This window comes from Vigna unguiculata, chromosome 5 (genome assembly GCF_037176805.1).
Source record: "Vigna unguiculata cultivar grain cowpea cultivar isolate G323 ecotype 2 chromosome 5, ASM3717680v1, whole genome shotgun sequence".
NCBI classification, from domain to species: domain Eukaryota; kingdom Viridiplantae; phylum Streptophyta; class Magnoliopsida; order Fabales; family Fabaceae; genus Vigna; species Vigna unguiculata.
The window spans coordinates 2654928-2670487 of NC_140796.1; the positions used below are offsets into that span (position 1 = coordinate 2654928).

The 15560-nt window shown below is 34.2% G+C and overlaps 1 protein-coding gene and 2 pseudogenes across 4 annotated transcripts; all 3 read right to left on the reverse strand.

Annotated features, from left to right (window-relative positions):
* Window positions 1–1255: 1255 nt before the first annotated feature.
* On the reverse strand, window positions 1256–3570 carry LOC114184042 (transcription factor TCP13-like). 2 transcript variants are annotated; one of them, XM_028071274.2, is made up of 2 exons: window positions 3289–3570; window positions 1256–2737 (listed from the first exon to the last, which is right to left on the reverse strand). In XM_028071274.2, the coding sequence occupies exon 2, from the start codon at window positions 2667–2669 to the stop codon at window positions 1542–1544; it is 1128 nt and encodes a 375-aa protein (XP_027927075.1). In that variant the 5' UTR covers window positions 2670–2737; window positions 3289–3570; the 3' UTR covers window positions 1256–1541. The 2 variants fall into 2 exon arrangements, with proteins under 2 accessions (XP_027927075.1, XP_027927076.1); XM_028071275.2 differs by having other exon boundaries at window positions 3301–3554.
* A 5594-nt stretch (window positions 3571–9164) lies between these two features.
* On the reverse strand, window positions 9165–10870 carry LOC114186114 (phenolic glucoside malonyltransferase 2 pseudogene; annotated as a pseudogene). The gene has a single exon (XR_014994870.1). The product of XR_014994870.1 is annotated as a phenolic glucoside malonyltransferase 2 pseudogene (transcript).
* A 1334-nt stretch (window positions 10871–12204) lies between these two features.
* On the reverse strand, window positions 12205–14214 carry LOC114185131 (phenolic glucoside malonyltransferase 1 pseudogene; annotated as a pseudogene). Its single transcript, XR_014995331.1, has one exon. The product of XR_014995331.1 is annotated as a phenolic glucoside malonyltransferase 1 pseudogene (transcript).
* Window positions 14215–15560: the final 1346 nt, after the last annotated feature.

Consider the following 15560-nt stretch of genomic DNA (forward strand, 5'->3'; position numbering starts at 1 on the left):
CAAATTATACTAAACTAAAATCAAGATATGTTATTAGTCAAGGACAAGAAAAACATTTTTATATTAAATGCTTATCCAGAAAGTGAGAAGATATAACGATGCGAGATACAAGTTCAATTGATAATATATTCAAATCAAAATCTTAAAAAAATACGTTATAAATATTTTTTGTATGTTATTCAACATTTTCAGTTTTATTCAATACAAGATAAACTCACACACACTTATATTAGTTGTAATACTTTTGTACTTTCTTTTATCTTTCTGATTACGATTTAGTGATGATACGACTAAAAAAACAAAAATTATCGACGACTATTATTTGTCGGAAAAACTGTAAAAATTCGTTGATAATTTGTAATTTTCTTGTAACATGAATGCCTTCATTTCTATTCTACACCTATTCAACACTAATAATCTATATTTTTATTTTACAATATGAAATAGTTTGAAAAAAACTGAAAAAAATAAAAGTATTAGCTTTTATTAAGATTTAAATAGGGATAGAAAATCTTTATACTGTCGATTTTTTTTTTAATTTTTTTTTTGTAGTAATATACTTTATCCTTTCATTTCAAGTTGACCTTTTTGGAAGACACCTCTTAACCTTTATTCCGAGACAACGTATACAGAAGGCGTAAGTACTCTGAACTTCTGTTTTCTTGCTCAGTTTTCTTTAAAGTACATAGTACCATATAATGTAATTAATATAAAAATATTCCCTAATAATGCACACCTATCTCCTGTTTAATTTCCTTGCTTTGTGCAGCAATTTTAGAGATACGTTATTTTCATGTCACCTTTTAGTGACTGGCGGGGAAAGTCATATTCACGGTTTTCAGACAATAACCTATGGTAGATCGCTGCGCTGGCGACCGCGCATGAACCATTATCTTTCGTTTTATGTCATCTCACGGAATAACAAGACAAACAAAAGAAGGCTGAATAATACGACAATAACACATGTGTTCTCTAAGGAGAAGTTTGGATCACAATAAGCTTTTTATTCTTTTTAACTTCAGAGATTTATGTAATGCTTATAAAAATAAATTAGAAGATTAAGGCTTTATAAATTTACTTTAATGTGTTACTTTATGTCTTTAATGTTAAACAGATAGAAATTATTTATTGTGAATGAACTAAAATCCAATTGCTTTAGCACAATGTAAGTAAAGAAAAAATATCTTACTGCATAAAGAGTTAAAGATCTGCAGAATATATGCATTCTCTTAGTTCTTATGTTCTTCATTATCGCTTAAAGGAGAACTCTTATATTATATTATACCCATAGAAAGCCATTCATATGTAAGACCGTTTCATGCAAATATATAAGCTCAAAAAACTAAAGGGAAAATTTAAGGGTTACCTATATAACTGAAAGAAATAGAAGGAAATCCAAACACGCATTCAAGAACGAAATGATTATTCAAACTCGCCGTAACGTGGACCATCTTGTAATTGAAGAAGCTTTCTCACAGTCTTCATGATCCATGCACATTGTGCGAGAAGGAGCAGATAAACTTTGTATTTTTGTGTATCACTCACTTGGAAGGGAAATCTTGGTGTTTGTCGGAAGGGCTTTTGCTGCTGTTGGGTGAATGGAGGGGTTTATGAGACATCATAGCAAAGCTAAAAGAATGATTGAGAGAATTCGCCAATGGGTTTTGAGAACCTGAACTCATCATCTGATAGTGGTGGTTGATTTGCCTCTGATCCATGTCCATTGCTGTAAAATGTGATGGGAAATATGGCTGTGCTGCTCCCGGAGGACACAGCAGAATTTGAGAATTCCCTGTTGATAAAGACAATGTTGATGTTGGGAAAGGTACAACGTTATGTATGTCTGTTTGGTTAGAAAATCCATTGTTTGGCAACTGAGGATGAGAAACATCACCAGCGGAAGCTTCCCACTGGTAACCTTGTGGCATAGCATTTAGCAGGCCCAAGAATGAATTATGGTTAACCCTTGGCAAAAGATTATTTGGCATAACATGTGTGCTAGGACCTTCATTATTGCTTCCTTGCTCATCCTGATCAGTGCTGATCATTTCTCCTGAAACTTCTTTACGCTTTAATTTCCATGAAGAATTTTGGTCTGAACCTTGCCACTGAATGCTGCTATTTATATTAAGAACTTGTTCATTCTGCTGAGAGTGAGGGTTTGTGGCATCATTAGAAGTAACAGCAGATGGATGATAACCAAGGGTGAAGTTATTCACTGAAGGAATAAGTGGCAGTGGTGGAAGTTCATCAATTTCATGCTTAGCAGCATTCAGCAACCAATCAACAACCTTGCTGGGTTGACTGAGCCCTAACCTATCTTGAAGATCATAGAGTTGGATAGCAGTTGGTACTGATAATCGCACCCGTCTGTCTCTTAACCCTCTTACTGTGCAGACCTTGCTGTGCCTGTCTTTCCCTCCAAAGGCTCTAGAGACTCGAACAATTCTTGGATCCTTCAATCTTGGCCATTGTGCTACTGAGCTTGATGAAGCCTTTGCCTTTTCAGGATCACTAATTGATTGAGAATGACCACCCTCTTGTTTTAAAGCAAAATCCACTTCTTTTGGGCTCTTAATCATGATCTTATGTATCTCATTGTTGGTAGCTAGGTGCAGAGTTTTGTCCTTCCACTTTATGCTTGTCAAAATTCTGTTCCACAGTACCATCAACAATGAAACTGCTAAATTTTAAGTCCCTTGTGCGGATTTACGGGTTGTCTCTCGATCCTAGGAATCTGCATGGAAACACACGAAATAAAATAATAGGAAATACTAAGAAGATGATTCCATAAAATTTACTCAGATTTAAAGGCGTTAATTAAATAAATCAAATATAAATATTGTTTAAAATCCATATTCTTTCCCTTTGGAAGTGGAAGCATGAAGAAGGCGACACAGATCGCTGACTTGCAGAAAACTAATGGATGTTAGCATATAGTTCTCTCTCTATATATGTGATTTTGAGGGGATTAAAGAACATTTGTATGAAATACCAAAAAGAATCATATCAAATGCAGTTGTATATTAAAATACTCTAAAATAATTTAGAAATTAGAAGCAGAGGCATCTATCTATCATATATACATAAAGAAAACTGCAGCAAAAGGCTGCATCACAGTCAGGAAGGTGCAATTAAACTTATCAGGAAAAATAATGCAACTATTTAATATTTAAGCTCACAAGCTAAACATGTAGCTACGCTTGAATATTAAATTTAATTTATACAAACCCTAGTTATATATATATATATATATATATATAATTGATCGTAAATCTGCAAACTCACATGAACACGTGCCTGTTCTCATACCAAGCATGCACCACAAGGTAGAAGGATGAAGTTTGCACTGTGGTTTTGAATAACAAGCTTGAACAAAATTTGATATTTGCGATCGAGCTTGACTTGGCTTTAATTGCACATAATAGTGTGGAAGTTGGAGTCTGCAGCTTGGAAAAGGAAGATGCCGGAATTCAACTACCACGCCACACTGAAAGATAAAGCAATGGCGCATAGTTTGACACGTGGCAAACATCCCAATTGGTCAAATAAGTATGGTAGTCTTTGTCTTATCATTTTTTGGTCAGGCATAATGGGCAATCATTTCCTTTGTTATAGTTGCTATATATTCTGATATTTTGTTGTCACAAACCTTGAGTACTTAATGTAGGGCAATTAAACAACTTTGTAACGTTTACTGATAAAAATTGTTACAAATTACTTTAATTTTTTGGAAGGTAAAAGTGTTCGGGGTAAGTTTTCTTAGTTTGTTATTAAAGGAAAGTGGCTTGACTTCTGTACAAAAGATTTTTCACTATATTTGTTAGGTTTTAATTTAACAAAAAAAAAGTGCTTGCTTTAGGGCTTAACCTAATGAACACAGTTAATAATATCAGAAGGGGACCATTCCTATACACACTTCTAAAACGCCTGATTACACTTTATCGACAACTACAAAAGGTTTTGTGACTGAACACATCACATGGGGATCCACAGATGTAGCAAGCATCAACAAAAAATGTTGTTCTTATTAAGGGCAAAAGCCTTGTTAACTAATATCTGCATCTCTTAACATATTAATGTATAAGAAGTTTTCCATTAACGTATTCTCATAATCGAACATGAATAGTTTCAGAAGGACATGACAGCCTCATAATCATTGATCAGTCAAGTTTTGGACAACCCAATTGCAACAATAATCCCAAGTTTTGTTTTACCAAGAGTCGACAGTTAAATTAATCTTTGTATTGTCGAAATAACAGTTATCAGCAGAATAGATCGAAAGAGATTTTGGATTGACGAAAAAAACAAAAGGTGACAATGATTTTTGTATAAACAAATCATTGATTGATATGTCATCCGTAATGTTTTCACTCGACAGTTTTTCTTGGGCAGAATTATCTGTTTCCTTTTACAGTTACTATATTTTGGAGCATGGGATGTTCATAGTTGGTGGCTCAGAGATGAAAAGAAAAGGTAAAAAAAAAGAAGTTGAGATAAAACAGAAAGAGTAAGGGCATCACATGGAGAGGATTTAGAAGACAAACAGAGAAATCCAGTTGGGATAAGTAATGGCGAGACTTAAAAAGTTGTGGTGCCTTGTCCAAGGGCATTGTCATGTCTATGTGTATGATAGCTACTTCGGAGAAGGGAAAGGTACTGGTAGGTGAGGGACCAATTATGTTGTGATATCTTTTGAAACGTACACCCACTGAGCACAAACAGGACCACACAACTTTTGCAGAGAGATATGCATGGGAGGCAAGTTGAGGCTTTTCATTGAGCTGACACTGACACAGTTATTAACCCTATGGCGCATGCTTTCATCAAAACAAAGTCAATTAATCATATGTCTGATGCACAAACGTAACCCAAGTTTCTTCTCTTCTTCATTTGGCAAAGACTGCTATTATGTTCTTTCACTTTTCAATTTGGATTAGCCTTCATCTCAAAACCCTAAACCATCTCAGTTCCAGTATAGCCTTCATTACAATTTTCCTTCTCATGGTTTCTAACATGGATAAATTCATCCTAACAAACAAGGAATAAATCTGAAAACTACAGCAACCAACCTGATTTTTCTTTAATTAATAGATACGTGTTAAGCAAAGTTCTTATATGCCCTAAACAAAATATCTTCTAATTTGCATATATTTGACATGTAAAAGCATGAGAAAATAGAAAAAGGCAGACTATATATATTCCTAAAGATACAATGTTCTTTAATTTCCATGGAAAAAGAAGTGGGCCTTCTTTTAATTCCACAAAAAGAACAAAGGCAAACGACTCTTTGGCTCCAATTCCTTTTCATCACGCATACGTTACAAAAAAAAAAAAAAACATCATGGTTCGAGTGATTATCTGAAAGAGATGGATGCTCAAGAAGTTATTCCACAGTCACTAAGCCCAAACATTTCTAAACAGTGTTATAAATTTGCTTCATTATTTAAACCATCGAAGAAGAAGGGAGTACTATGATATGAATATGTTTTGCAGCTAAAAGAACATCATATATACCTAATATATAACGTAGGACATTAAGAAGTTAAGACATAAACGGCCAAGAGAACATGAGCGAAAGGTGAAAAGAAGGAAGAAAAAAATCAAGTTTCTACTTTCTGAAAGGAGAAAGGAAAATGGTTATATATACATTCTTTACACTGTAATAGAGGGTTCCTTTCTGTCATCCGTGAAAGCTTCCGAGGCTATATAAAAGACTATGAACAAGCAGTGTCTAGTGTTTTATCCGAAAAAAAGAAATGATAAACAGACTAATGACTGGTTTCTTTGTATGGGAAACAATATGATCCAAAAAATGGTTTCCAGATTCGTCATAGAAACCCTGGGTCAGACGCAGAGCTCGTGACTAATCATCCACTTTTATAAACTGCCAGAACGCATCAGAAGCAGAAGCAACCGTACTATCTGTAAGCTGTAACGTTATCTTGTGTCTTTGTCCAACTCCTAACTTCAATTTTGCATGTCAGTCTAAGCTCATCAACAATGGAAGTTTGGTGATTCGTGACGAATTTGCAATACAGCTATGAAGCTTTTAAAAATATGCGACTGTAATATCAATTGTAACGTAAAAAAATGATAGCTTCCACAACTGTATAGAACACGTTAAAATCGTAATCACAACTACAGTGTAATATGCAGGTGATTCAAAAGGAAGAAAGATAGAGAAAAATAAAGAAGTTATTTGTATGTTGTGTTGTGTGATGATTAGAAAACAGTCTACAACTACAATTTTGTCCACATCCTCTAGGTTTTTAGGGTGTTTACAACTGCATAATTTCCATTAATATCATCATTTCTCTTACCCTAATTAACCAGCAGAAGAACTGCGGTGTAATAATATAATGCAAAACCTAATGTTTTAGGTTTTCATTTTCAGAGTGTATTATAAGAATGATATAGAAATGGTAGTGGCCCCCATAATGGTAGAAATTGAGACAGTAACCTCCATGAAAAAATAGTTGCCAAACACTTGGACTAAGGCACCGCCACACCAATCATGTTACAGTTTTTTCAATGCCAATCGCTCTATTATATCTCTAAAGAATCAAGCGTCATAGTCACTCACGCTCACTGCAATTTTGTCAAATTTCAGAGCATGTATTTTATGCTATATTCTTTTTCTAATTTATACATAACTTAAGTTTAAAGTTTTACAAAAATTAATTTCATTCTTTTTTATGTATTTTTCTCCTTGAAGATTTTACTAATGAATTCATCCAAATAAATCCTGATACTATATGCATATTGAGAACGAAAGCTATCAGTCACACTTAAAAGTAGAGGTAACGTTAAGCAAACTCCTACCCGATTAGAAACTCTCCATCTATTTGAAATAATTATTATTTTAGCAAATAAAAACTATAAATATTTATCTTTTTGGCACCATCAAGATAATCCTTCATTTTTTTTAAGTTTATCCTTCTTTTTGTACTCTAAAGCATTCGGTACTGATATTTATAAAGTGAGGTCATTTCCTAAGGGATAAGGATTAAAGACGCTGAAGTTCCAATAAAAAAAGTAATTAGATTTTCAAAACTAACTTTATATCTAATTTCTTGAGAAATTAATATCTTTTTAATCTCTAGTACCAGGCTTTGAATGACAAATTAATACAAGAATCACTGAAAAAAAATAAAGGTGTGATTTAGTTCGTCTAAAATGCAGTTTATCCACATGCTTCAAGCCATTACAATCTGAAATTTCAGGTTCCCTCACACACTAAAAGTTGTTCCTTGTTTTGAGATTCAACTTGAAGAGAAAAAAAGAACATGATCAAACACGGTCTATGAGTGCTGGCTTTTACTTTTTCTAAATCACTAATTATATTTTAGTTTTAACTAAAATTCTATATTTTTTTAGCATTCAAATGTATTACTTTAATTTTTCATGATAATCAGGTTTTTCAAATATTGTTGCAATGATTTTAGTGTCATGTTTTAATTATGCTAGCTAGTTAAATGCGGATAACAAAAAACTCTCTAGTTAAATATTTTATATGCTGTAAATGTATAATTTTAATTTTTCAAACATATCATGGGTAAGTTATCCCAATCGATGAAGTAATTAAAATTTTACAATTTTGATATATGAAAACTCAATATATAAATTGTAATTGAATTTCTTAAAGATAAAAAATGTACATTTGAATACTTAAGAATCGAATTAACACAATTAGAAACCATGTGACTAAAATTGTATGACTGACTCATTAAAAGAAAAAAAAATCAAAAGTTTATTTAATATTTCTTAATAAGGAAGTGATTCAATTAAACTTCCATTCAACAGTTCTGTGTGACATGCAGTTACTGTTATGAGCAGACTACAGAAAGATGATCCAAAAGAAACTTAGAAGGAAAAGAAAAAGAAAAGAGAAAAACGGTAGGTTTTGTCTCTTGAGACTGAATAGAAGAGAACTCGTGACATAACAAATGGTTTGTTTTGTTGGGATATGTGTCACCTCTTTGCTTTGTCTTTCTAATATTTTTGTCTTCCATAACTTGCTTTGTCGGACGCATGCCCTATGATTTGTCGCCTGCTTTTTTTTTTATGTGTATGGGTCAAGCTTTTCATTTTTTTTGTTTTCTGATTAATTTAATAAATGTAGGTTTAATCATAATTATGATTTAGCTGTAGAAAAACAACTTTTTTGAAGTTGGTAATTTCATCCTCTGTTAATAAATTTCCGTAAAGTAGAAGTAAGGGGAGGGTGGTTAGATTGTTAATGTCATACCTCACTTTTTGGCCAGAGGTAGTAATATTAAAATTATTAAGTCAGAGTTATATTTTAATTGAATATTTTTGTCTTCTTTCAAAATATGATTTATTTTTAGTCTCAACAATTGACATTAAAACTTTTAAAAGGCCTGATTATCTTAAACATCCGTGAATCTTGGTAATGAGATCTGAGTGAGATAGATCCAAAAAAAATAAATTATATGTTTTAATCCAAAAAAGAATTAAAATTGTATCTGCAAGGTGTGGCAACGTAAAAATTTTGTTTGAAAATTTATACCTGATCTAGACTTGATGTATGATCAACCTCCTTGAAAAGAAAAAATACCTTTCATTCTCCAATTAGAAATATGATTCTTTTTGTTTGGATAAAAATAAATGAAATATCCTTTTATAAGTTAAAATTAACTTATACACAAATTAGTAAATAAAATTTTAAAGAAATGACATGAAAACATTTTTACATATTAATGTATACATAAGAGTTTCCTTGTAAATGAATATGTTTTATTTTTTTTCTTCTTATTCTGTCTCGAACAATTTTTCAAAATATATTCAGTAAAAAAAAATTGTCAAACAGCATCTTTTGATGAAAGAGATATGAAGGTTTGTCCATCAATATCAGAGTTTAAAAAAGATCGTGGGTGAAAAGAAAAATATTCACAAAAAGAGTGTTTCGTTCATCAATTATCTGAAATTTCAAATTAGATTCAAAATTCATTTCTGCAGTTTTCTTTTTCAGAGCATTTGATTTGGTCCCAGAAAGCTCTCTTTCTCATTAAACTTCATTTTGATGTATGAACACTAAAAACCCTAAACCCTAACTTATTTGTCCACTTTATATTAAGGGTGAATAAGTATTTGCTCTATGCTATGTTCCCATAACCATTAACAATATCTCTCAAACCACATTCCATAAACACTTCTTTATTATGAAAGGACAGAACATTTCAAAGAAGAAGCTGTTACATGCTACATTTCAAAACATAATTTTCCTAAATGGAATTTATTCTTGAAAAGCCATGGGAGGAACTCAAGATTGAAGTCCTTTAGCAAAGAGAGAAGCAAAGTTCTCCATTGTTGTTTTCTTGGACACAAAACCTATCTCAATTCCTTCTCCACTGTTGCTATCTGAAAGACTAAACACTGTAGTTCTTTCAACAGACACTGTCTCCACCTTCTTTGGTCCTCCCCAACCAAAGTCACAACTATAAGCCTCAAGATTCGGTAACCCTGCAACTCCAATCGCCTTCACATCAGCTTCAAGCAACCATGATGACCAATTTTCAGCTCCATTCAGAACACCATCCTTCTTCACACTTTCCAAAGCTTCACTTAGTGCTTCCACAGCCACAAATAGTCCATCCTCCCCCAACAATTCTCTTCTTTCAGCAGTTGCAAGTCTTAACCCAACACAGTTACCAAAATAGGTCGGAGGAAGAGGTGGCTCCAAACAACCCCTGCAATCCACTGTCAGAATCAACATAACTCTCTCGTTTTCCATTTCCTCGGCTCTCACCCTGCAAACCCATGCATATGCAAGAGACAACACAAACGTTGACAAGTGAAGATTGATGTTGTTGTTCTGTCCCTGCTTAGACACGACACAATTCTTCAGCTTTTCAATATCTAAACCAGACAATTGAAATAATCCTCCAGTTGCATGTTCCGGAGATTGCACATCCCAAACCATCAGGCTTCTGTTGTTGGATCCTCCCTGCATTAACCAATCATTGACGAATTTTTCCCCTATTTGGTTGGGGTCTTTTACTAGTATCCTTTCATAGAAAGGACACAATTCAGGTGGCAAACAAGTGGCTGCGCGTGATTCTCGACAAAGATAAGCCCAGGACTTGATAAACGATGTTGAAGTCTTGGCATCAAGAACAGCACGGTGTGAGGTTATTCCAATGGAAAATCCGGAGTTTGGAAACAGAGTGATTTGCAAGGCTAAAATCGTAGCTTGTTCGTGTGATATTGTCAAGTGAGGTAAAAGATGGTGCATTTTTTCACTTTCCCAAAGATTTGAGCCCGCTAGATGGTTGAAATCAGCATCAGATTCAGCTGCTGTGAGAGAAACGGTGTCACCCGTTTTGTAATTGATGATGGGGTTTTGGGAGTGAAGGGGCCAAGTGAGGTGGCCTGCAAGAGGAAAAAAGTGGCCTAGTGCAAGAGAAAGAGAGTTTATGAGTTTGGGAAGAAGGGTATGGAAGAAGGGTGGGGTTGGGTGAGAGAATTGGTAGAAGAGAATGCGTTGAATAGGAGGTGACCTTAACCATAGTATGTCAAAGAAGGTGAGAGGAAGCGATGTTTGTGTTGGTAATTCTTCTGAATCCAAAGTTGGTGCTATGCTGAAAACTTGTACCACATGCATGGTTTCTTTCTTGTTGCTTGGACCAAACAGAAAAAAAGGAAAAGAGAAAAGAAAACTGATGCAGGTGGTTAATTGAAACAGATATACATTATATTCTCTGCATAACGTGCCCTGTAATCTTATACATTTCAAATGTGTTGATTCTAAGCTATTAGCTATTATTAATCTTCTCTGATGAATTCTCCTCACACTTCACAGGTGTCATTTCTTGCATGAATCTTTTGTACGTGTCATTTCTACAACAATTTTTTTCCTACCCTCAATGTACGTGTTTAAAGCTACGAGATGAATTGTGCAGTTCCAATTGCATTTCACTTCTTCTAAGTTTAGCTTATTTTCGTTTTGATAACATTTTTTGTATTACATTTTTAAGTTCTTAGACGTATCTTATCCATTCTATATAACTCATACTTTAAACAATCCAATTTAGACCCAGCAGTTCCAAAAATTCCATAGATGATAATTTCCTTCACACCAAATCTCTCAAATCTTAAATATCATCGTGGGAGAAATGTGTAATGCCATACTATATAAAATATTAAATTATGTGATGATTGGTTTTAAAAGTATGATGAAGAGTTCAATCATACAATTAAATGGTCTTATAGAGATTGTTTATTGTCTTAAGTATTCGTTGTTGAATGACCTTTTATTATTTCTTTAGTTTAGATTGCATCTATAAAGACAGAACACAGACCATATATTGTATATTGTGCTAAAATCTATGTTTAAAACACTTCAATCATAATAAAATGTCTTTTTCAATCTTACTCTTATATTTTATTATTGTTGTGAAAGCAACAAATTATAAATAAGATTATATTTATCAACAAGTTGATACGGAAGCAGACAAACAAAATCTAGATTCATCCAAGTGATTCCGAACTATTTCCGTCCTTTTCTTTCAAACAGCTTGGTGGATTCGTGTTTCACTCAAAAATCTTTCTAGTCTCATCCTTTTGTCGATCTATGTCTAAGATTTGTAATGTGTGTATTAGTTACATGGTGAATTAGTCGGTCATTTAGTCATTGTAATTTTATCATGTTAGGAGTGAAAGTTTATTTCTGCGTGTAGAATGTGCCTCGACTGAATCATATCAGTTTATTTTTGTTTGGATTCTTCGACTTGGCAAATTATTGTCCATTGAATCTTCATCTGTATTTCTCGAAGAACTAGCTTGTTCATAATGCCAAGAAACAATGGTTCCAGTTCCTACAAAGAGTCCAGTCAAAACAACACACCTTAATTTCTAATCAATCTTTCACAAAATCTAACAAGTCGTTTTTGTAAGATTATATCATCAGTTCTTTCCTTTTGTCCTTGTCCTCGTTCCCACCCAGTTTCTTTCTTCTCTTTTTGTTCCTTTTTAACACTTTTCATACTTCCTCCCAAAAAATTGAGGGGGAGGATCAACATTTTCAAAAATCAACACCAGTACTTCACCTTACGACTTCACATTAACAAAATATGGGGATAACCAACACCAGTGCTAATACACGATAGTGGAATGATTTATTTTACTATTGCAAACCTACACAGCGTTTCAGATAATAATAACTAGCCAAATGATAGAGTATAAGAGATAAAAAGTTTTGCCAGACTTTTATTCCTGAAAAGAGAAATGATCTACCCAAACATGGGGATAATCAACACCTATGCTGCTAATACATGGTTGTCAAATGATTTATTTCATCATTCCACACCGACACAACATTTCAGATGACAATAAGCTACCAAATGATAGAGAGTCTTATTCCTGAAAAGCACAACATCTACCCAAACCAATAGGATAGAGACTCAAGATCGAAGACCCTCTTCAAAGAGAGAAGCAAAGGTCTCCATAGCTTTTTTCTTGGTCACGAAACCTATTTCAATACCATCACCAGTTCTGCTATCTGAAAAACAAAACGCTGCAGTTCTGTCAATAGACACCATCTCCACCTTCGTTGGTTTCCCCCAACCAAAATCACTACTGTAAATGTCAAACCTCGGTGACCCTGCAAATGCAGCTGTCTTTGTGTCACCAACTTTGTAACTTTCATACACCATCTTCCACCAGTCTTCTGCTTCGTGCAGAAAACCCTCCTTCTTCAATGTTCCCAAAGCTTCACTCAGTGCTTTCACAGCCACAACAAGCCCATCCTCCCCCAACAAGTCTTTTGTTTCAGTAATTGCAACAGTGATACCAACACAGTTCCCTAAATACGTCGGGGGAACAGGCGGTTCCATCTGACGCCTGCAATCAACGTTCAGACCGAAACCAGTGCTTGTACTTTGGCCACCTTCTGCTTTCACTCTGCACACCATCGAATAGGCTGCAGCTAGAACAAAAGTTGACAAGTGAAGGTTGGTGTTGTTCTCTTTACTCTGCACAATCTGCTTCAGCTTTTCGATACCGGAGCTAGACAAATGAAACAAGCCTCTAGTTGCTTCTTCCGGAACTGGCATCTCGCTAACCTTGAGGCTTCTGTTGTTGGGTCCACCCATCTTTAACCAATCACGGGAATACTTTTCTCCTATTTTTGTGGGGTCTTTCACTATTTCCCTGTCAAAGAAAGGAACCCATTCCGCTGGCAGAGAATAGGGTGGTTGTGCTTCTCTGCAGAGATACGCCCACGATTTGACAAATGTTGTTGAAGCCTTGCCATCAAGAACAGCATGGTGGGAGGTTATTCCGATGGCAAATCCAGCGTTTGGAAAGAGAGTAACTTGCACGGCAAAAAGCGTGGTTTGTTCGTGGGATATGGTCAAGGGAGGTACAAAAGGGTGAGTTTCTGTAGCTTCGGTGAAATTTGTCCCTGCAAGATGGTTGAAATCGGCGTCAGATTCAGCTACAGTGAGTGAAAGAGTATCACCCTGGTTGTAAACGATGAGGGGTTTGGTGGAGTGAGTGGGCCAAGTGAGGTGTCCAGCGAGAGGGTAAAAGTGGCCAAGTGCAAGAGAGAGAGAGCGTTTGAGTTTGGGAAGAAGGGTATCGAAAAAAACATCACTTGGATGATGAAATTCATAGAAGAAGACACGTTGAACAGGGGGTAACCTTAGCCATAATATGTCGAAGAAGGTGAGGGCGAAAGATGCCTCTGTCGGTAACTCTTTGGATTCAGAGCTTGGTGCTATACTCTCAACTTCTACCACTTTCATGGCTTCTTGCTGCTTTGTTCTACCCAGACCAAATACGGGAAAACCAGACAGCTATAATCCAGTGATTACCGATCCTCAGTGCTGTTATAAAAACCATCCAACCACTTTCCAACCACTTTTTTATTCATTCACTCACGTGTTAGTTTTATAAGTTTTCTCGGGTACCAACATCGATGCGCTTATAAAACAAAATCTATCCATCTACTTTCTAACAACTTTCTTATTCATTCATTCACGTTTTACTTTTATCAGTATTTTCTCTCTGTTTTCCCAATGATATACACAGAACAGAACCCTGTTTAAACCGAGAAAACCCCATTCTATTGCTGTAACATGGTTAATAGGTAGTTGTTTTATCAGTTAGTACTGACATTACAGAACGTACCAGAAGGTCTGCTTCTGTAAAATTTGAAGTAAAATGAGAATGAAATTTGAATAATAAAAATAATATTTTAAAAACAAATTAAATAAGATGTTGAAGAAGGCAATGAGATCTACACTCTAGCAGAACCACACAGTCTCCAACAAACAGCTGGAAGATAAGAAAGAGGAGATTGAGATCCAATGCTTTACCCCACCCCGTTTCAACCTCTTCTTCATTTCTACTTTTACCTTCTGAGAGCATTTGAGTGTGATGAGATTTTAGTTCATGGGTAAATCACACAGCAACTGGTCTTTGTGCAGAATTGTGGTAGCCGAGAAAAATAAATATTGGCCTCTAAAAAATAAGAATATCTTGTGGTGAAGTAAAAAAAGAATATTTGCACGTGAAGCCATATGGGCAAGATCTGAAAATGCAAACAATCATATATCTCCTTCATTGTGGTTACTGTTTCGCTGAAATTGTTCATATCTAACAACAGAAACCCTTTTGAGCTTCTTATAAAACGTGCTCTAATATATATTTAAAAAATAATAATTTTTTAACAACTAAATGTCGATTTTTTTTTCTGTAATATATTTTAAATAATATATCATTTTTCTTATATTTTAAAATCATTTAAAAAATATTATTTTAAATAATATAAAAAATTATCAAAATATTATTATTTATTATTTATACGTAAACTCTCGTATCTCAAGAATCTATTATCTAATTATAATAAGAAACTCCTATTTTATAATATTTAATTTTGATAATAAAATATTTATATATATTTTGAAGACTTAAATACTTTTTGATCTTCATTTTCGTAGTGTTTGTTGCGGATTGTCCTCATTTTGACAGAATGTTTAAAATAATCATCATTTTTACCGAATGTTTAAAATGATTCCCATTTTCGCAATTCGTGTTTTATTTGGTCCTTTTCTGTAATATCGTTTAAATCATTAACGGAACATTGTACAGGTGGCACGGTTTGTATTAGGGTGTGTTACGTTACGTGTACTGTATAGGTGTGGTACAATGCTCCGTTAATGATTTAAACCAGGTGACACGGTTTGTATTAGGGTATGTTACGTTACGTGTACTGTATAGGTGTGGTACAATGTTCCGTTAATGATTTAAACGGCGTTACAGGAAAGGACTAAATAAAACACGAATTGCGAAAATGGGGATCATTTTAAACATTCGGTCAAAATGATGATCATTTTAAACATTCTGTGACAATCCGCAACAAACACTACGAAAATGATGACCAAAAAGATATTTAAGCCTATTTTGAATTATTGACGTTAAAATATTAAAATTTCGAGAAAACTTAGTTTATTTAATTTGTAAAACATGTTTAAATACACGAGAAATTTATAAGACATTGTATTAGTTAAAAATAATGAAAGTTACAAAACAGT